The sequence below is a fragment of the Fundulus heteroclitus genome, chromosome 15 (assembly GCF_011125445.2).
Source record: "Fundulus heteroclitus isolate FHET01 chromosome 15, MU-UCD_Fhet_4.1, whole genome shotgun sequence".
Lineage (NCBI taxonomy): Eukaryota > Metazoa > Chordata > Actinopteri > Cyprinodontiformes > Fundulidae > Fundulus > Fundulus heteroclitus.
In genome coordinates this window covers 24845992-24868711 of record NC_046375.1, presented here as the reverse complement: position 1 = coordinate 24868711, position 22720 = coordinate 24845992, and the positions used below count along the sequence as shown (strand labels likewise).

General features: G+C 48.7%; 1 protein-coding gene across 2 annotated transcripts; it reads left to right on the top strand.

Moving 5' to 3' along the window:
* The first annotated feature begins 340 nt into the window (after nt 1–340).
* Nucleotides 341–22720, top strand: fzd3a (frizzled class receptor 3a). 2 transcript variants are annotated; one of them, XM_036147067.1, is made up of 9 exons: nt 341–468; nt 1301–1825; nt 13758–13954; nt 15034–15496; nt 15578–15877; nt 17911–18162; nt 21171–21319; nt 21540–21971; nt 22045–22720. In XM_036147067.1, exons 2-9 carry the CDS (start codon nt 1625–1627, stop codon nt 22271–22273), a joined length of 2223 nt encoding a protein of 740 aa, XP_036002960.1. In that variant the 5' UTR covers nt 341–468; nt 1301–1624; the 3' UTR covers nt 22274–22720. The 2 variants fall into 2 exon arrangements, with proteins under 2 accessions (XP_036002960.1, XP_012733533.2); XM_012878079.3 differs by having other exon boundaries at nt 21714–21971; nt 22045–22273.

Below are 22720 nucleotides of genomic sequence, written 5' to 3'. Positions count from 1 at the left end.
CGACTGAAGTCATGTTTATTTTAAACGTGACTGTTACGCATCTCTAAATGTAGGGAGGTGACGTGTGTATTTAGTCCTGCGTTGCCCTGTGACGGACAGGCGACCTGACCAAGATGGACCCCGCCTCTCTTACTCAATGGCCCCTGGAGATGGGCACCAACACCCCCGTGACCCACTCTGCTCCGGCATGAATGGGTAATAATGTGACATATAATATATCTTTTTGTGTCTCGTGTGGACTATCGGGGCTTTTATGAGAGACTGTTTTTCTTTTAATTTGGTAGGTTTTGAGCGGAAGCCATCTTGAGTGTCTCGTGGGCTTGACGCAGGGAGGTACGCGTGCGTGAAGGAGGAGGAGGAGGAGAGGTGAGGGAGGCTGGAGGAGGAGGAGGTTGGCTCATTGTTAGAGAGTGGACGAGCTGCTGAGACCACCGTTGCTGCACGTGAACCTCCCGGGAGGACCTTCCGGTAAAGTTTATATCTTTTCCCCCGTTAATTTATTTCCTCCGTACATTTCTGGGTGTGGGGTGTTCCTCCGGAGCGACCCGTCCTCCCGGCCGCCGCCTCCGCCCCGCCGGCCGCTCTCAGCGGTGAACGATAACGCCGGTGAGCGGAGCCCCGTCCGCCTCCGCTCCGCTCACCATCAGCCAGGAGGACGGGAGCCCCCTCCGTCTCCTTTTGTTCGCTCCTCGCCGCTTCCCTCGGGTTGAATCCGCGTGTTGGGTGGGGAGAAGGGGAGCAACCCGCCTCCCGGTCCGGTCCGTCGGCTAATTCCCCATCAGAGAGGAGCTCTGAGGAGACACAGAGGAGCTGCTCCCGCTGATAACCAGATGGACAGACGCTACACTCATCTGCGTTAAATGACACACACGGACAAGGATGACCTGCTCCTTTGAAGTTTATTATTTGTGTTGAGTTGTAGCGGGTTGTGCACCGACGTGGTAATATGAGTTGTAATATAAAGGGGAAAAAATGGCGATATAAAATATCAGATCTGTTTCTGCAAAGACCTTAAAGCCACATATAATAAAAGCTGCTGGAGAATACACTCGAGCTGATCGTTATACAACAATATTAAAGGTTTAAATAACCAATTTTCCTTTTATTTGATTGTATGTGCTGTTCTGTTTGTTGCTGATTAATTACCATTAAAAAAATCAACCATGAAACCACCTACACATCATAATCTAAGCTATATTTCCTCATATTATAATCCAATTTGTAGTCCGGATTGACTATTTTTTATTTTAAATTCTGCACCTTTTACTAGTTTTGTGTTGATGTTTTTTCCTGTTTGCAGATCGGAGTCTGGTTTCCATCTGCCGCCACCTTTGGTTCTTCCTGTGTGAGTCTCCTCCTGAAGCGGCACGGCCTCCCTCAGGCTGGTGGGCACCCTGCCACCCACCGTGGAGGCTGACTGGACCCAAAGCAATGCCCCACGCTGCCGGCTTCAGCTGCGAGGATGCTGGTGGACCGTTTCTCTGTGATCTGAGTCGGTCAACTCGAGCCTCCTCACTCCTCTGACCTGGTGGATGAGCCCTACGGTAGCAGAGCGCAGCCCCTCATCCTAACCGGCCGTCTCCTGGGTGTCTTCCTCCCCCCTCGGCCCCGTGCAGACCGGGCGATGGATCTCCTGTGGGTGCTCTCCGTGTCGATGCTGGCCGCCTGCGTGGCCATCCCCATGGACGCGGCGGCGGGGAGCCACAGCCTGTTCACCTGCGAGCCCATCACCCTGCGCATGTGTCAGGGGCTGCCGTATAACTCCACCTTCATGCCCAACATCCTGAACCACTACGACCAGCAGACGGCCGCCCTCGCCATGGAGGTACAGTTGGAGAGCTTTCCCCCCCCCGGCGCCGCTTCGTTTGTGTGCGGGTGAAGGGTTTTAGTGTGCTTCATAACGGGAATGCAGGTTTTCCTTCAAAGAAATTCAGGAGAAAAATAGGTTTTAAGCACAAATAAAATGTGGGTTTTGCGGTGGCTGAAGGAATTCTAGAAATTGTACAAAAACAAAAATCCTCTGAAAATTGTTCTAGATGATCATTTGATTTACTTTTCTTGCAACGTCTGATTTAAACACAGGAGCGTCTGGCAATGATAAAATACGGAGGTGAATTTTCTACGCTGTAGGTTTTATACAGGAAAAAGAAACGACTCAGAAATAACGTTTTTCCAGTTGTTCTTCCAATATTTGAAAGATATTTGAAAAAAAGGTGTGATGGTTAATATTTCTCTTCCTGATGCACTTTGAGACGAGCTTCATTTCTGCCATTTAAGGCAGAAATGCATCGAATAAATGGACTTTTGTGTCTAAAAGTATTATTCATGCTCACTTTGACAAAGATGAAGTTAGCTAGGACAATCCATTTAATAGTTGATGGCTAAAAAAAAAAAAAAAGAATTAACAGTAAGCCGTTAATTTTTCTGTAATAAAAATGTCCCGTTTTAAATCTTTAACTATAAATTAGCTGATGCTTCAGTCGGTTGGCTAGGGATTGAAATTGGCTGATTTTCCCTTGATTGATGGATGGATCAAATATCGGTGAGAAAGAACCAGAAAAATAATTCTGCTCTATGAACTCTTAATTTTAGATGCAAGTCTTTCTTGTCTTGTAATTCCTACAGTTTCTGTTTGGCTCATAATTACTTTTATTTGAATTTTTTTAACCACAGAAACCCGCAGCACAATTTTCTCCTCAGAAGAAAAATTGACCCAGAACGTGAATCAGACCTCAAAGAAAAGAAGGAAACTGTTGCTGCTCAATAAGAGCCTGATCAGTGCATGTATTAATGCATCATATATGAAGATGTTGTGCATCTCAGTACGTGATAAACACCAATATTTGCTGCGTAAAACCAGAAAGATGGTAAAAGAGCGTTTTTTTAACAAGGTGCGACTAGCTAGCGTATGCAGGGACATTCCTACAGAGGGTTTCTACCATCTTTTAAACATGCGGCTATTTTATTTTATTTTTTTTCTCGGCACGGCGGTGACGCAGAGGTAGAACCGGCGACACCCACGCTCTCAATGCGGCCGTCCCGGGTTCGAGTCCCGGCCCGTGGACCGTTGCCGCATGCCTTCCCCTTCCTTCTCCACCCCACTTCCTGTCAGCCTGCCGTCAAATAACGGCCACAAAAATAAAGAAACTGTGGCTTTTTAAAGCGACGCGACATTTTTCTCCCCTTTCAGTCGTGTGACCATCTCTCTCTCTCTGCCTCCCAGACCTTCTGTGAAGCACGGTTTTGTTTCAGCTCAGCTTTCGGGCTTTTGCAGAGTGCTGAGCCCTCGTCAGACGGCAGCAGACTGCCCGTTCCTATCCGTGCAGGCGGCGTATTCCAGGTTAGATTAGGAGTACATAATCTAACTACCGCTGGTTATGTAAGGGCCTCAGCGTGTCTGCCGGGAGCGCGGCGGGGCGCGGATGTCTGAGGACGGCTCACCGCGGTTTCAGACGTGGTTTCAGACGCGTTCATTGACAGATTACATCTTCGGGTTGTCCTCGGTGACCCGAGCCGCTGTGCTGGCTGACGGGCTGCACATTTGGGATGTTTACAGATGTGCAGCGCTGGTTTACCCCAACATGGGGGGATTTTTTTCACATCAGCACCTGCTCACCAAATCTATTTTACATAACAGGCTTTAGAGGAACGACCCAGCTGCACCAGTAAAGCAGGGAGCAGAACATACTGTGTTTTGGTCCCAGCGATGGATTATAGTTTACATTTCTGTGTTTAGTGGATCCGTTGACATCTGCAGATCACGGCTCACTCATCCTCTTTAAAACACGCATTTTAAAGTCAGGAGACAAAAGCATCCACTTGTCAGATGGGTCGGTCCTCTAGGCTGTCGACCCATGGAGAAATTTGTCCAGATTTGAGGAAAAGGCTGCAGTTGGCCCTGCGTCCCATCCAGCCGTCGGCCCCACCCTGCTAACATGGCGATGGTGAGGCTGTGGGACACCCTGCTATCCATCTGTCCACTTAGCTGCACTCAGCAGGGGCTGCTGGGAGAAGCAGCATGGCGCTCAGAAGCCGGGGTTACGTAACCTCTGAACACGGCCCGCCCGCCAGGCCGGGTCAATGTGCAACCACATGTTCTCCATCACAGCCGGCGGGTCCACAGAGGTGGCTGTCTCTTGATGGTTGAGGTCCTCTCACGTTAAATCCTGGGACAATACATAGAAGTGTGTGGCTAACGCAGAAAAAAAAGTAAAGCGATTCAAGCGGTGTGAACGCTGTAAAAACTGTGTGAACGCGTTCTGGATGAAAGCCGAATCAACCAGAAAGACGCACTCCTGGTTCTGACAGCGGTCACTTTGATCGGTCACGGATCCACAGTTAGGTCTCTCTTAGCGCCCCGGGGTGCTCGTCAGCCAGAAACCCGACGGTTTCCACATCATGGACACGGCTCCTCTGTTGGGCTCTTGTCCTGCTGATAACTCGGCCCCTGGCTGAATTCACAGCTTAGAAGGCGCCATAGCAGCCAAGAGAGAGCCGACAGCGGGTTCTTAAAGGGGAATTAGGCCCGCTTAATAGCCCCGATCATAATGATGAATGCCCTGCACCGTGGAGAAGCCGGGAGTTGGACGGGAACCAACGCCTGCCGGTTCTGCTCTTTCTCTTCAACCCCGCCTGAAGTGCTGTCTCTTGAAGTTGTTGTTTTTCTCAAGCCCTCTTTTCATAGATCTTCCCCGGTTTTAGTTTTATGGGAAAGTAGGGCAGTTTGTCACGGTGCCGTCAGCGACAAAGCCACACAAACGTGTAGAACCAGTCCTTAACGGCGTTTATATTAATCCTTTTGTCGCAGGCTGGAGCAGAGAGAAAAATGTTCATTTCTGAACGAATCAAAGCTGAAACGTTTATGTTCCCGTCCGTCATCGCTGACCGCCGAATGACCTCGCCGCTCTAATGGGACAGGGGCCTCGAGGGTTTGGGAATCTTTTTTTTTTTGCTACAGCGATATTGTGCCACACTCTCATAAGTAAGAGCGTGGCAGATTTTAATGGCATCGCTGAAAGAAAAAAAAAAACCCTGAAATGGATTCAAATCCCCTTATTTAGACATGGATGCTCTGCGCAGCTCCCAAAGCAGCCTGGATTCATGGCAGGAACTCGGTTAAGCCGCTAGAAACCCTCTGCTCGCCGCTAACCTACACTTAGAGCAATACGCCGCCGCTGATCATTTCCTCCATTTGTGGCTTCAATAGAAACGCCAGAGTCCGCGTGTTTTAGGCGCAGTGGAGGACAGCGGTAGGTGCTGTTTGCCGTGTTAGAATCACCAACGTCTTATTTGGCTTTTACGTGAGGGACGCAGAAGAAGAACGACCCGTACCGTCAGGAGTAGAGTCCTCCTGCGTGGTCGGTCCCGGTCAAGGAACGCAGCAGGACGGGTCAGGGAGGAGGTAGGGGGAGAAATGTTGAAGCAAGGCTAGGTTATGAAAGGAAAACCAGAGCTTTGAACGTTTCCTCTGACAATAGCAAGGGAGTGGCACAGCCGCGAACCCGCTAAGACATGGCCGTCGACCTGAAGGGCTGGGAAAGAAGTATTAATGAGAGCTTTAGCCCAGAGGAGCAGGACAAGTCCGGCCTTTAAGCTCCAGCCACAAGAAAGAAGTCATCACTGAAGGAAAGATGTGCCACAGACCAGTGGACGAAGGTGCCGAAGGCTAAGGAGACCCGAAACCGAACGTTCTGGCATCCATACCAAACCCATGGGTGAACCAAAACTGCACATGACCATGAACACACCACGGTGGTGGCAGCATCACGCTGCGGGGATTGCTGTTTTCTGAGCAGGGACAGGGAAGCTGAGGGGAAGACAAATGGAGCTGACAGAGTCTCAGCTCGCAGCGCGACAGCGGCACTAATCGTTCAGCCAGAGCTACAGTGAGTGGCCTAGTCAAAGTCCAGCACCAAATCCAGTGAGAATATGCTGAAGGACCTGAAGCTGCTGCTAGCAGGCGTTTTTACGGGGCAGAGGTGTCCAAAAGACTCGCTGCTGCAGCGGTATTGGGGGGGGGGGGGGGGGGCGCTTCCCCCAACGATGGACAGAACGTTAGAAACTGGATTCAGATCTTCTTTTGGTGAGCGATTTTAAAAGCAGTGGCTGTACAAAATGCTAATGAGGGTCGGGGCCAACTGAAAATGCTAATCACGTCAGAGTGATAACTGGGCGGAGGCCGGGCCTCGCTGACGGGTCTCTGTAACGATGAATGGATAAAGAACGACAGCCACCGTGGCGAGAGCCGGCCCAGGACGCCGAGTGTTTCCATCAGATCAGCTTTGACGTGTATCCAGCGCTGGGTGTAAATAAAAGCCTCAGAAACAAGGACTAATGGGCAGTCCCGCTCTAATCTGGCTCTAATCTGGCCCGTCCCTGTTCTGCCCCCTTTTCCTTTCAGTCGGTTCAGCCGGCCTCCCGTCTCAGGTTGGCGGCCCGTCCAGATAAACGGCGTCAGGTTTCAGCCGCTGTGTGGCCTAACCCACATACTCCACCCTGCCAGCGTGTGAGCGCGTTTACAGAAGGAGCCGCAAGGCTTCAGCTCCGTCTCTGGTGAGACGGCGCGGAAAAAAGGTTCCCCGGAGAAGCGCGCCTGCTGTGGCTGTAGTGAAGACGTACCCGAGCGAGGCAGATACACACAACACGGAGACACAACGAGGCCTGATAAATCCTACCCAGCGTGACCCGCACTATAAAAGAGCCTCTTGTTTTATCTAATGTCCAACACCGTGTTTATTGGCAGCGCAGTGAATACGGAGCACATCCAGAGAGTGAGACGCCGGTGTGTGTGTGTGTGTGTGTGTGTGTGTGTGTGTGTGTGTGTGTGTGTGTGTGTGTGTGTGTGTGTGTGTGTGTGTGTGGATATCACACAGTGTCAAACACAAACACTCTCTTAGCAGCGAATGACACGGCTGCTTGGTCGACCCATCACTCCTCCCTCCCTCGCTTCGACCCCCCTCAGTCCTGCGCCTCCTTTGTCCTCCCCCCACCTCCCCCATTGGCAGGACTCTACCGTTGCCCAGGAAACAGTCTCAATTGTGCCGTTAACAAAGGAGGCAGGGGCTTCCCCCCCCCACCCCACCCCCCCGGCCTGCCAGGAGGTGGTCCCCTCCGCCCTGCACCCCTGACCTCCTCCAACCCTCCTCCTCCCAGTGGATGCATCTCTCGTCGCCATGGCAGCGGGCTTGGAAATGTGGAGCGCTGGAATGGCGGTAGAGGAGCAGTGGGAATACAGGGGAGGGAGGTACGGAGGGAGGAGACTGACGGGGAAAAAGAACATCACCGCAGACCAGTCGGCCACGTTGGGCTCTATTGTCGGCGGCTCACCGAGTCTCAGCAGCCGACTCTGAGCCTTCATTAGAAACCAATCACTGCAGCGTTGGTAACGCACACAGCCACCGATGGCTGCTCTTAATTAGACTTGGTTGAATTAACGATGAAAATCACAGTAAATGTCGCCGCGCTTCAGAGCAGGCTGCCTGCATCAGAAGTGTGCGGGGTGAAACCGAGGTCAGGAATGTTTTTATTTTTTATTTTCCCTTCACGTCTAGAAGATCTGAGGGTTTTACCACGCAGCGTTCAGAAGAAACGTGCAGCAGGAGGAAGGGGAAGAAATGATGCTAATTCCCTCTGCTCTGTGTGGTAATTTAAGAGGCGCATTAATTTTCACAGCTACGCTGATGACACAGCTTAATGTCGCCACCAGCAGCTGATTGGTTAACCGTATTTTAGGGTAGTAGGTCCACGAATAGAAGACCGTTTTCCCAGCTCATCAGGACTGAGTTTTTATGGGAAATAAATTCAGGGAGAGAAAAATACTTTAAAACTGTGAACGCGATTCTAGTTCTGGTCCTGGTTAGCGTATGAGTTACTTTGTGTTTTTGGTTTTCCAATGCCTTCTGTTTTTAGCTGACTTAAAGCAAAAAAAACAAAACCAGCTAAACACAATGAATAAAGACCGATTGTATAACCATTTATATTTATAAATAATATTCCTCGTCCCTTTCCTGACCTCAGTATGTAATATAACAGAGGCAACTTAAACCATTTGTTTTAGATGACCTCCACCAGTTTCATAAATTAGTCACACGAGTCCCAGGAAAACAAACCAGGCAGATGTCCAGCCTGAGGTTCAGGCGGAGTCCATTCAGCAAACATGGCGGCGTAACTTCTGCGGATAGATCACAGCGTCGGTCTGTGGCGATCAATAGAATAATGAACAATATGAGGGCAACATATTAACACTGGTGAATATTAGCTGATGGCTAATAACCCACTGGATCTTTTCCGTCATCACAATTACGGATGCACGATATTTATCGCCATTAACAGCGACATCGGCCAATATTAGTCCTTTTTAACATATTGGTATCGGTCTGATAAGCAAAACAGGGCATGTGTCCACGCGCTTCAGGATCTCCGTCACTGAAATCTAGAGCCAGCGTGTCCGTAAAGGAGAGTGAAAGTCCATGTGGCCAGATGTGAGAGCTGGACCTTTACTGGACCTTTAGTTGGTATTGTGGTGAGGAATAATTTTGCAAACCTGAAAAGGTGGCTGAGCGGCGGCGGTGGTTAGCTTCACTCGTCCCACCGATGGTCCGGTGAGATGCAAGTACTGAGCGAGCTTCTCATCACGAGGTTGACTGGGACTATTTTGTGTTGTTTAGCGGCAGCAAGTGTAACTGGGGAAGGTTAATAACTTTGTTTTTCTTCCGACACTGGATACATTTCATATTTAGAGCAATTTGTTTTTGTGAAAGAGTCCCACCCGGTGATACATTTATAGCAAAAGCTGTTATTTTTCATCTGAATGCATAAAACACAGTGATGATATGAAGCCTACGTCGCCTGTCCCTACAAACGATTCTATTGGTGAGCGGAGCGTGAATGTTTGGCCGAGCTCGGCAAGCAATGGTCCTTCTCTATTGCACACATTGATACTGTGTTATGTGCAGCATAGTGAAAACTGTAATGAGTTCTTGTTGCAGATGTGAACAGATGACTCTGATGGGTAGAGTCCAGCATTAAATGTTGTCCATCCCTCTGCAAACATGGACACATCACCTGTCACACTGTCCTGTATTGTCTGGCTGTGAAACGCATGCAGTATCTGCACATGAGGCTTATTTTTCTGCCCGTCCTGCAGACTCTGGATAAAATAGGGCTCAACATCTCAGAGACCTTGTGGCTTTTGTTTTTGTAGCCACTGCTTCAAGATTCCCGTGAGGTGTGCTAACTAACAGCGGTCTGACGGCGCCTTTCGTTAGCGCCGTCCTGCAGAGCGAAGTCCTTCAACACCGCCTCAGGTTGTGTTCATCGTGTTCGATTAAGATAAAAACTATTTCTCTAGCTATGATAATGCTACGTATAACAATAGTTTTTTGTTGTTGTGATCGTATGGATTGAATGAAATAAAGCTCCATTTAGTAGCAGTTTTTGCTTATTGTGCAGAATGTTATCTCTGTTGGCTCTTCTTCTCTTTAAAGAGAAGTTTTATTTTTATGGCAAGCTGTCAGATCAGGAAGCCAGCGTGCCTTTGGCTGCTTAACAGGCATGAAGCATAGCTTACCAATTATGGTTTCAAAACAGCGTTACAGAGACCATATGAGCACTTAATGACTGTGGCAGTGGGGTATATGCAGAAAACATCAGCTACCATAGGACAGAAAGGGGTATTCCCTTTTGGCCGAGGCTGAAGTGAAAATCTGCCTAAGAAGCTTTGAGCCGTTCACCGAGCCAGCGGCTGAAGCAGTTGTTTTCAAAGTGTGGGCCTCTTCTTTCGAAATGTCGGGCTGCTAGATCAGTTCTGTCCGCTTAAACCGCCTCCTAAAGATGGCTTGACTGCCGGATAAAAGCCTGTCGTTGATAGCGAAGAAATGCGGGAGGGTAAACAGGCCGAGGTATAAAAATAGCCTGAGCACAATGAATAGGAGCTGATCTGCAGTGAATCATGGCTCCCAGTAGCCTACATATTTACTGAACCGTCTCTGCTACCGCGTCTCTGTGCGGCACAGTGCAGGGCGGTGCATTGTTCTGAGTCCTGCATGGAAGTAGCCGCAGGATGCAAAACTACAGCGCAGAAATGGAGACGTTAGATCGGGTTTGAGCAGTCAGGCTGCGCCGTCTTGGCATCACTGCTAGAGGAATAGATGTCACAGGACTAAAGTAGAGACTAATCACACTTTTGGTCGTCTGAAATGAAATGCACCGTTTCTCTGCACCTATTTCTCCATAAAACCATAGTGGTTTTCTACTGTTTTACTCTACAGCCTAGAGAAATCTGGAATGGGATTATTGCCAGGTCTAGTATTGCCAGGTCTAGATAGATAAAATAGTTTGATTTCCAAACACAAGTGCCTCGCCTAATGAAGACACAGAGAAGGTGCGGCTGACTTCACCCAAATGTGAGGAGCAGAGTTCTGCTCCTCTCTATGACGTTAGTTTTTTTTTTTCAGATCAGCCAGTCAACTGGCTATCTTCCTCGAGTTTTCTGATCTTAAACTGATCATTGGTGGAAGAAGGCATTGTGGGTGGGAGGGCAGTCTTTAAAATGTTTTTATACTGTTTAATTTAAAGGTGCACAGTGCAAGTTATGAAGTTAAATGTTATTTCTTTTCTTTCCTGTACATGGCCTTGCACTTGCCTGGCGTGTAAAATTAGTTATCCTCTATTTACCGCAGTTGCCTCTATTAGTCAGTTGTCGAGTAATTCGGGTCGAATCCTCTGAGTGCGCGCGTCACAAGGACGTATACTCGTTCCCCTTTTTTCTCAGAAGACATCACTTCTCTAAACAAAAGACCCCATGCAGTCGCAGCGGCAGAAGCTTTTCCTCTTCTCCCATGTATGTGCACAACACTGATGTCATTTCAGTTTATCGCCAGAGGGGGCAGACTTCTGGGAAAATCCTGGAACTTGCACTACGCTCCTTTAACTAAGATTTGAGTGAAGGGATGAGGACAAACAGCTTGCTGAACTTTTGATATGAAGCCAAAGGAGGAGCTTTGCTGGTTATGTTAAGGATCATTGAAGTAAAGCCACTTTAATTTTAGTTTATTTGTTTCTAACTAGACAGCCAATAACAAAAAGCACAACGTAAGCTCATAGATTAGTCTGCATCGCGGCCTTCTAAAGTCGAAAAACCAACATTGTCCAATAAAGGCTGTTGGTGGCGACAGGTGGTTTGTTTCTTGAGCACACTTCGGACTTGATGGTTTGAAAAACAATATATGTTGTTCATTTCCAGCCAACTTATGGACAAAACAATACCTAAAACTATCTTACAACTCTGATAAAAACGGAAGTTAACATAATCAGATGTTACATGTTCAGAAAATTTATCAAAAGTTGGTAAAAAAAAATACATTTTACAACCTGCCGTCGTCACACCGGATATTTGGCAAACAAAAGCCAACTCCACCACGCCTTCCGGTGTGCTCTTAATCTTTAAGTTCATGGGAGGGACTAAAAATTACCAAAGTAAACCTAAACAATTCTAAATATAAAAATTACAGATTTTGGTTCCAAACTAACTTAAGTATATTCTGTCTAGAGAAAAAAACTAAATAAATAAAACTTGTGATTTGGCAACATTGGACATAAATGACCACAACAGTCTGTCTGACTGATGTTCGTACTGTGCAGAAATATTTTAAGTGTTAAACTTATTTTTGCTCGACGCTCTCACACAGAGTCTAGCAGCCACGTGTGATTGGCTGGAGGGGAGGCAGACATCTGGGGGTCTGTTCAGGTCCGATGTTGTCGTTGTAGAAAAGGGGATAAAAGTTGTAAAATCCTACATCATCGCATCTAAATTCTTTTATTCTTGGGTTGTGAGCTAGAAGATGAGAACAGAAAAGATGCTGCAGAGGTTGTTTTCCGGTCACAATCAAGATACCGAGGCGGTCTGAGGGCCACTTGTACTCGTTATTATTGGCTGTTCTTTTAAGCACGGCCCACATCTGGTCAGTAGGATTAAGAACCATCAAGAAGCTCAGTGTCAGCCTTGTTCATCCATGCCTAGCTCTGTTTGGATCACTGTCCTGTCGGGACACCAAACCGAGTCCAGGTTTCCACCGTCCAGCTGCTGATGTGAGAGGAAGTCAGTCCGCCTGCTTGCACCGTTTCCACTGGCAGCAGAGCCGCCCCGCAGCATGATGCTGCCACATGATGCTGTGGCTTATGATTTAAAAACCTCACAAACCACTTCTCCAAACTTGTCACTGTCTCCAAACGGACCGATCCTGGTCTCGGTCGGCCGTCCCACCTTTCCCCAGAGGGGGGTTAGGCCCGTCCGTGTGAGCAGCTGTGCCGTCCAGAGGGTTGAGATCACGCCTCGGCAACGCGTGTCGATGTCGAACCTGAATCGATGTGAGCAGTGACGCTGTCCTGCTGGTTCAGTTTCCTTTCCTCTGAGACGGGTTGACCCAAACCACCACCGCCTCACTGCCATGTCCACATGATGATGAGCGTTTATGGTGAGATCGTTGTGTAGTGGTCAAAAATGTTAGTTGTAATTTATGCCGGCACCACAATTCTCCATAATAGTATTGCAATCACATATTTGGTTGATATTGTGGAGCCAGAACAAGCTTCTTGATGGAAGAGAGACGTTGTTCCGCCCTGGCTGGAAAACATGATGGACGATTAGATGTGAAACACGAGCGCGGGGCTCATAGCGATGAGGGGTGGATGGAAACGCCAGACGGCGGGGACATTTTCTCACACCGTGGTCTGGGTGAATGCTCGATTCTGATTGGCTGCTGGGTGTCCGTTACAAAGTGTCATAGGACACCTGTAGAAAAGTCCAGGTTGTGCTAAATTATCTCAAACGTTAGACAGTAATGGTGAGATAATTGACGCTGGTTACCTCGGCAACACGTCACAACGAGACATTAAGTCGTTCTCTCAGCCGCTTCTTGTGGAAAAACGTACGTTTTTAACGGTGAAAAAAACCATTACAGTATTAATTGATTTAATATTTCGTTCTTTCGTAAGTGACCATGGTGTAAGCGGGATAATACCCAACAAGGTGTCCTTTATCGTAAATGAATGGACTCTGCGTCATCCATTAATTCCTGATAGTGGACACGTCGAGGGGCATCATCCCTTACTTAATCCCCGTCCTTCTAACGAGCCATTTACTGTCCCCATCCCCCCGTCTCTGGGCCCGTACAGCCCTTCCGTCTTTACATTTCGGGGGGAGGGTCCACGCTGTGCTCCTGTGATCGACTGGGCGTGGTCGGGGGGCCTTGATGCAACACAAACCCTTGTAGGTGGGGATGCAGATGATGGGAGTGTCTGCGTGTCTCGCCCTCATCCCGGTCCCCAGATGCCGACTGCTCTCCCTCCGCCTCCTGGCACATTTTGTCAGTGTGCGAGGGAAGCGAGGCGCTGCCCCGTGGGGCGGGCAGCCTGTAAATAATACACTTCCGCCGGCAGTCCTTGTTGTCAGCAAGTGTATGCATGTTGTCAGTGAGTGTCAGTCAGCCACAGCGTGGTCCTCTCTGCAACACAAAGGGCCTGTCTGCCGCAGCGCAGGGAGCCGTGGAGGTTAGAGGGAAGGAGGAGCAGGGGGAGAGATGGGGGGGATTATCAGGAAAGAGGCCAGAGTTGTTTTGATGGACTCATCTCCAGAAAACATCACTGTTCATGCTCCGCTGACCCCCTTGTTTGCTCCAAATCCTGGGCTTCGTCTTTTTAAAATGAGCTCCTTCCTGTCAAATGCCCTGACTTCTGCTTTTCTCCGTCTCGCCGCCCAGCCGTTCCATCCCATGGTGAACCTGCAGTGCTCTCCAGACCTCAGGATGTTCCTGTGCGCCGTCTACGCCCCGGTGTGCACCGAGTACGGTCGGATGACCTCGCCCTGCCGCCGCCTCTGCCTGCAGGCCAAGAGCGACTGCTACAAGCTGATGGACATGTTCGGCGTCAGCTGGCCCGAGGAGATGGACTGCAGCAGGTGGGAGCAGGACTGGGGCTCCTTCCCTGGACGTGTGTGGGAGGAGTAGAGTAGTCCCAGTGTAGAGCTGCTTGGCTGTAACAAAAGTCTTCCTACTCCTTAAACTTCTCCAGGTCCCCTTGGGATTTTAAGTGGTAGACGAACTAATTGAAGGGAAAACATGCATGATATTCAAAATTTTCAACAAGTAAATCTCTAGTCTTGCATTCATTTGTATTAAGCACCCCCCAAAGTACTATCAGATGCTTTGCAGAACCTTTTGGACCGTCTCTCCACCATCTTTACACATCTAAACACCAAAACCTTTTCCCCCTTCTTCTTTTTTATACTTTATTTTTACAAACGATTACAAAAACATAGAAACTGCAACAAAAAAGAAAAGAAATATAAAAAGTCCGCAATTTGCCTGGGGTCAAGCCTGCTGGGCCACACAGGTATATGTGCACAGAAGCAGATGGGCCTCTATTCCCTTTTCCTCTTTCCAAATGAACCCAGGCTCCGTTTAGACGGAGAGCTTCTGTGGTCAGTCGGTTTTCATGTCTGTCCATGTCTGGACTTTGACTGGACCGTTCAGGACGGACTTGATCTAAGCCCCCCCTCTCCTCCCTCTGTGGAACAGCCTCTATTCCAGGGCTTTCCTGTATTTATCTTCATCCTTCTTCTAGGACAACTGCTCTATGTTGTGCAGGTATTGGGAAAAATTTATTTTATGGTGATAAAAATGTTGATTTATGGTGATGGCGACAAACCTCAGAAAACTAAAAGTATTGTTATGGATTTTTACTTTCCCCATTGGTTCCGTGACAGCAGAACAAAATATAAATATCTTTAGAAATATAATTGAATGCTTAGCAATAAAATGTCCCTACCTAAAGCTGCGTGACTGCGGCCAATGGCTCTTGAAGTGCTTTTTGTCAAACAGTGATAGAGTATTGTGATAAATGTTTAAGTCCCAATAACAGACGTAGAAGTTGGGTTTTAATGTGAGAAAGACGAGGAAAGGTTGTAGGGGTGTGAATACTTTGGAAGTCATGTTGGCCGTGTGTGAACAGCTCAGCCGCGTTTTGTTTCCTCCCCAGGTTCCCGGACTGCGACGAGCCCTACCCCCGAGCCGTGGACCTCCTGTCCGGCTCAGACGCCACCGAGTCGCCCGCCTCCGTCCACAGGGACTACGGCTTCTGGTGTCCCCGCGAGCTGAAAATCGAGCCCGAGCTGGGGTACTCCTTCATGGGCGTCCGGGACTGCTCCCCTCCGTGCCCCAACATGTATTTCACCCGCGAGGAGCTGACGTTCGCCCGCTACTTCATCGGGGTGGTGTCCATCGTGTGCCTGTCCGCCACGCTCTTCACCTTCCTGACCTTCCTCATCGACGTGTCCCGCTTCCGCTACCCGGAGCGGCCCATCATCTTCTACGCCGTCTGCTACATGATGGTGTCCTTGGTCTTCTTCCTGGGCTTCCTGCTGGAGGACAGAGTTTCCTGTAACGCAGCCACGCCCGGCAGGTTCAGGGCCTCCACCGTGACTCAAGGCTCCCACAACAAGGTCAGATCTGGACGTCGTGCTCTGCCTTGCTCCCCCCCAACACGCTGATAAAAAAACAAACACCTGCTCTGTTTTTCTCAGGCCTGCACTCTTCTCTTCATGGTGCTGTACTTCTTCACCATGGCCGGCAGCGTGTGGTGGGTCATCCTGACCATCACCTGGTTCCTGGCAGCGGTTCCTAAGTGGGGCAGCGAGGCCATAGAGAAGAAGGCGCTTCTCTTCCACGCCTGCGCCTGGGGCGTCCCGGGCGTCCTGACCGTCTCGCTGCTCGCCATGAACAAGATCGAGGGAGACAGCGTGAGCGGCGTGTGCTTTGTGGGCCTTTACAACCTGACCGCTCTGCGCTGGTTCCTGCTGGCACCGCTGGGACTGGATGTGGTGGTGAGGAGGACGCTTTAGACCAGGGTTCCCACGGGTCCTTGAAAGTTTGTGAATCTGAAAAAATTAATTCAAGGCCCTTGAAAGTTCTTGAAAATTGCCAAAAAAACATCTTGTCCTTGAAAGTCCTTGAATTATTTTGTGGGGTTGAAAGTTCACACGGATGACGACTCGTGTCATTATTTTACTACCACACGATCTTTTAAAATTATGTTTATTCTGCAGACTTTTAATTTGCAAAAGTACGTTCGCTCTTCTTCGTTAGTTGGTAGGCTACGGTTTAGGCCTACGTGCGTCCAATAGGTTACATTCACACAGTGTTGCCAACTCAGCGACCTTGGCGCTATATTTAGCAACTTTTCAGGGTCAAAGTCAAAAACTAGCTTAATCAAAGATGAAAGTAAAACAAATTGATATAATTCTGAACATCTCAATGCTGCACTTTTTTCCATAAAATTCCATGAAACGGTAGGCTAATGTACATCTTATATGTAATGTAGTATGGCATAGCCATGTACTGTGGATATAAATGTAGGCTATGAATTTGATCAATATCAATGTAGGCTATAAATCCATAAGTCCACTTTCTTGCATTGCTTCTGACCCAACAACTTCTATGCCGTTTAGTCTTTTATTGAATTTGCATTGTATTAAAATATGATAACCTATTCAGCGGTCACAGTAGGTAAATGCCGCCACGTGTGGTCCTTGAATTTGAGGAAATTGGTCCTGGAAAGTTCTTGAAAGGCCCTTGAATTTGATGTTCACCAAGGTGTGGGAACCCTGTTAGACACACCTCTTTGTTTATGTGCTGTATTTTTTTGGACTGTAAGGTGCACTTAAAATCCTTAAATTTTCTCAAAAATTTAAGGTGCGCCTTATAATCCAGTACGCATTATATATGGTTACCATTGTGCTTACTGACTGATTTTATCTGGTACAATGCGCTCAAAATCTGTTAAAATGTGGATGTACGACTTTGGTTATCAATGAAGCCGCTCTGCTCAATGGATATTCGGAGCATTACGGTACACTGTGTCACTACCTGATTGGACCACTGAACTGTCTACAAGACTGCCTGACTGTAATGTCTAAACTAGAAGTCCAGTCATGTAAAGGCCCCAGGTACTCAGGCATAGTTCACTCTGAGGAGGTCCACACGTACAGCTTAATTTTTACAGCTTGTCTGCTGCATGAAGTCTTTACATCAAACTGTTTTATATGTGACACTGAGCTGCTCTATCACAGTTCATCTTTGTTCTCACCAACAGGTGGGAGCCTGCTAGAAAAGAAACGGCTCTAGGTGCTCAGCTAGCTAATCTCACATTTTACCATCCGTTCCACCGCTTTGTCCCACTGGCAGAAAGTCTGGGAATTGTAGGAATTTACCACAAGAAATGTAGGCAACAGTACGCTGGACTATGAAGGGTAAAACGTCTGCACAGAGTCAGCGTGGAGTCCACACAGCTCATAGTATGCGTACAGTACAGCAGAGTATGTGGGAGTCTTTAGGCAGAGAGACTAGCCCAGAGTACGTGCTAGCAACAATAAACCTAGTAATTTAATTCAATATAAAAGTTATGTTGATTTTGGCTTTATGTTAGAAACAGGGCAGTGTAGTCCAACTACTCTGTCCTCCTGACAGAGACGGATAGAGCTGTGTACGCGGAGGGGCGGAGTGATATTACACACTTGGGAAGAATATTTAGAGCGCCTTATAATCACCTTATATGTGACAAAGACACAGACACATTAATTCATGGTGCGCTTTATAATCCAGTGCCCCTTATGGTCCAAAAAATACGGTAAGCTTCACAGGTAGCCACAAGTTCTACTAATACAGTGACTTTGGTTTGAAGTAGGCAGCCTTTGTAAAGGGACGCCATGTGTTTTATGTAGCAGACCAACACAGAGCAGACATGTTGTGGTGTTTCGCCCTCCTGAGGCAGTGCTAGCTTACAGCTGTAAAGCGGTACATGGTAGAAGGTTCGCCTGCTGTAAGGAGGATTTAAACATGGCCGCCTCCCCTCTCCCAGGTGGGCGTCGTCCTGTTGCTGGCCGGCATCGCTGCGCTTAACCGCGTCCGCATGGAGATCCCGCTGGAGAAGGAGAACCAGGAGAAGCTGGTGAAATTCATGATTCGTATCGGCGTGTTCTCCGTCCTCTACCTGGTTCCTCTGCTGACCGTCATCGCCTGCTACCTTTACGAGAGCAGCTACCGCACCATCTGGGAGACAACCTGGGTGCAGGAGAAGTGCAGAGACTACCACATCCCCTGCCCGTATAAGGTGAGCTCCGCTAGCTGGGTTAAAACCACCTCACTGTCACCTAATAACTCAGGAAGTTGTTTCCTTCTCGCTCTCTTTTACACAGCAGCCTCTTTCTGTCCTGTTTTAAGGCATCTGGTCTCTGGCGGTAGTGGCTCATAGCATCTGTTCCCGAAGCAACAGCAATGAGCCGCTACCGCCAGCCACGACTTTAGCTTTTACTGGAGGTGTGGCGTTAAAATAAGTCCCCGTGTCACTCAGAGTGAAACTTGTTCCTGTCATCGCATCTCTTGTTTTTGAAACACTGCAGAGTTGAATAGCGGAGGACAGGAGGAACTTCCTGATTCATGGGCCAAGTATATTTTTTACCAGCCAAAATATTAATTCTGCTAAATATCTCCACATAACCCTGCTACATAATTAGCCTGAGCTAAGCGCTAGTTGTTAGCAAGCAGACATGACGTCGCTGCTGTTGTTCTTGCGTCACATGTGCGAGTGTCTGTGTAGGTGTGTGTTTGTTGAAAGCAGAGGAGCGTAAAGAAGCATCCACGGAAATGATGACTGAAAAACACGGCTTACTTGGTCATTTTCTTTTACTTTTATTGTCTTTTTACATTTACTCGCCATGTGGCAGCTAGCCCTCGCCAAACAGAAAATTTACTCGCATTTGGCGTCTGGCGAGTGTTAATCTCAGACCCTGCGTGTGAGGCTGAAGAAATGTTTCTACCAACGTTTCCACACAGCTCAGAAATCAGCGTTAGTTTGGAAAGTCCCAGAGACGGTTCAGTGTGACAAAGAAACTAATGGAAAGAGTTGTTTAATAGTCACAGATGTGTGCTTTAAAGAAGCTAATCATAGGAAAGAGAAGATTTTGTCCATCTTTTTCAGTTCTCATGACTTTTTCTTCTCAGGTGAGGCGGTGGATCTCTTTTTTTTTCTTTTTTTTTTGCATCGTGCATAAAAGTCAACTTGAAACGCATTAAACTAGTTAAGAGTTTCATCAGTCAGAGATCTTCTCAGGCTGTTGAGCTGCTGATGTGGATCCTGTGAGGAACTAATTGACTGAACTTGGAAATCATGATGGTTATTTCTGTTAGGAGCTGTGTGAGAGGACTGGGTGTAAAACGGGGTTTTACTAACATTTTAAAGCACAGATGAAAGGATCTAGAGCTGACTATTTAAGCTGGTTCACTTTTCTTTTGCAGCTAGCATTACTGAGTGAACAGTGGTCTCCAGAGGTGTCCTCCAGAGAATGCAGACCCCTAGTAAACTTTGTGATTTGCCAAACGCTGCCAGCATTTCCAGATCTAGCATGTTGCTGGAGATCAAAAGGCCGAACTAATCAAACAGAGCAACTGCGCTATAATATTGTCAGCCTTCCCGGTATCTACGGCGGGTAGATAACGACCAAAACTGCTCCAAAACGCCAAAGAGCTCAGGTAAGGTGCATTCAATGGCCAGAACAAAAAAAAGGATCTTTGAGTGTCTAATAGAGCAGCAGCCAGGTCTTGATCCAGCGATCAGTGACAGACAGCCTCTGCAGGAGCATGACTTAAACTGCTAAATACTGGCAACAACAGCTTCACACAGGTTAACAAGCCATTTCTGACTTCATTTCACCACTCTCGTCTCGATAATAACCAGCCTGTCGCTGTGGGGGGCAGGTTGCACAGATGCCCTTGAACAAAATGAAAAGAAAAGTCTTACTGTGGTGTTGGAGAGGAGGCTGGCGTGCGAGGTGCCAGCTGGGTGGAAGCGTGTTAGCTAGCAGAGACGTTGGTCTCCGGGGAGCTGCTGCAGCCTCCAGCATCGGCGCACCGGAGATAATAAAGCTGTTAATAATTTAAACTCAGCCCTTTGTCTGTTTTCTGCTCGCTTCCTTTCAGCCAGTATCACCTAACAAGCCCTCCCTGAGTGCCTGTTGTTGGATGCTTGATATTACAAAGGCTTGGTGAGCTTTTTCAAAAGAAATAACCAAGCTTTAGTGTGGAAGGCTGCCGTGTGGAGAGCGGTGCTGTAATCCTCACTGGGTCACTGTGGTCAAGCTGCAACACGTCGTAAATCGTCCCATCAGTAGGATGGGATGATTTATATCTGATGTGGGTGCACCCATAGACATCATATATGTAGACTCGTCGTTGGGCGAGTTCTGCCTATGCTGCAGATGAGTCAGAGCATCCGCCATGTTGAATGTGGCAAATCTGCTGTTAGACTCAGACACTTAAACAGTATGAGAGGGACTTTAATCTCAGAATATACTTTATATTCGTAATGTTTTTATTTTTGTAATATTACAAGTTTATTTTTGTATCCCTTTGGCTTCATTCTCCTGACTTTATTCTTGTAAATAATAAAAATAATAATTAAAAAAATATAATCTGACCCTATTACTCCAGGACTAAAATATTTCTGCAAACTGTGACTATTCTGGAAATGTTCCCCCTTAATTTCTCGTAATATGACGTTTTTCTCATAATATTACCACTTTTGGCTTCTTTTTTTTTTACTTTATTCTCCTTTCACTTTTTTCTCATATTATTAATTTTATCTCTAATACTTCCCCAAAAGGTCTGTTGCTAATCTGTGACTATAGGTTCACATGTGACACGGCTTAATGAAATAATGAAGACCACAATGTTATATTCATGCTATATTCATAACACATACACACACTCTCTCTCTCTCTCTCTCTCTCTCTGAGAGAGAGAGAGAGAGAGAGAGTAAACACAGGGAACATAGACATTCACTACTCTCTGCCACATACAATATGGCGGTGACGTCGACGTGCAAACCTGCGCCCAATGAGGCGTCTACGTTTATATGTCTATGGCTGCACCCTGTGGTTCTGGCCACATTAACATTTATAAATCCATGAAAGCTTTTTCACTAGTCTGGTTTGGATGTGTGCTGAGCTTCAGCCTGGCCCCCCTCCTGCCTCCCCACTGATGACGTTCCTCCAACCCAGTTGGTGCCGAGGAGTCCCTCCTCCTGCCTCCGCCGTCACCAGCCTTGTGTTCGTCTGGTTTCAGGTGGAGAGCACCAGCCGGCCCGACCTGGCCCTCTTCCTCATCAAATACCTGATGATGCTGATCGTGGGGATCCCCTCGGTGTTCTGGGTGGGCAGCAAGAAGACCTGCTTCGAGTGGGCCAGCTTCTTCCACGGCAAGAGACGCAAAGAGTACGTACCCACTGCAGGGTTTCCCGGGCCGTAGACGGGGGTCCTTAAGGGTTGGTGTGATTAGGCAGGACACAGGTCACCAGCCAGGCGTCACACGGGTGGGTTGGTGGGGGGGGACCAGCCTGGTCTGGTTGGGGTTCTGCTGCGTGTAGACGTGCTCCTCAGTGAGGCTTGTTGGTGAACACAGGCCCTTCTCTGCACCCCCTCCCTCCCCACTCAGAGCATTAACCCCCTGTCCCACCGCCTGCTCCACCCACTCCTCCATCCTCTCCTACCACACCCACCTCCCTACCACCTTCCCCCTCTCCCTCCCCACCCTCCTGCGTCTCTCCCTCCCCATTCTCCCCTCCTCCTCCTCGTCTTCCTCACTGGCCTCCTCCCTCCCCCGCTGCAGGGGGATGGTCAACGACAGCCGCCACGTGCTCCAGGAGCCCGACTTCGCCCAGCTGCTGTACAGGGACCCCAACACGCCCATCGTCAGGAAGTCCAGGGGCACGTCCACCCAGGGGACCTCCACCCACGCCTCCTCCACCCACCTGGCTATGCTGGACGAGCCCCCCAGCGCCAGCACCAGCCGGGCGGGGTCGGTACGCAGCGGGCGCTCCAAGATGAGCAGCTACCATGGCAGCCTGCAGCGCTCCAGAGACGGCAGGTGAGCATCCCACCCCGCACCCTCGTCTGCACAGCCAGTCCCTCCTCGAGCTCATCTCTGCTCTCCCCGGCAGACACACAGCGGCCAGCCTGCAGGCGGCAGAGGAGCGGCCCTACGGCACCACGCCCCGCCTCAGCACCAACCGGCTGGACAGCCTGTCCAGGCACGACTCCACCCTACGACTGGACAGCCAGTCACGGTACAGCAGCATCAGAGACCTGAGCGGCGCCACGCAGGCGGCTCTCGGCGTCCCCGGGAACGGGATCCTCAGGATGCTGGGGGATGATGGAGCTGCGGCCTAAAGTGACCCGCAGCGTGCTGGAACCGAGCGACGCGGCGGTGAGAGCAGGAAGGCAGGCAAAGCTCGGGTTCTACAACGTAAAGAATGTACGAGGAGAACCAGACCCGTGGAGATCTGTCCGGGGTCGGATTGGGACCTCGCCACCAGACCCTCCATGCAGTCGGACCGTCTGGATGGTTGCCTTAATGTGTCTCAGCTCTATCTGCCAGCCCAGCTGATCCAAAAAGTAACCCTTCCAGCTGATTGTTGCCAGGTTTACTGACAAATGGAGACTAAAACTTTACATCTGGACCTAAACTTCTGAGCCTGACAAAAACAAAATGTGAATTTTTTTTTTTACTTTTATAATCTGTGACTTTAAAAAGGGTGAAACATACGAGAAAGCAGCTCTGTCCTCCAGTGTGGACTTCCTGCCGCTCAAGATATTAAAGCAGGATTTTCCCCTCCA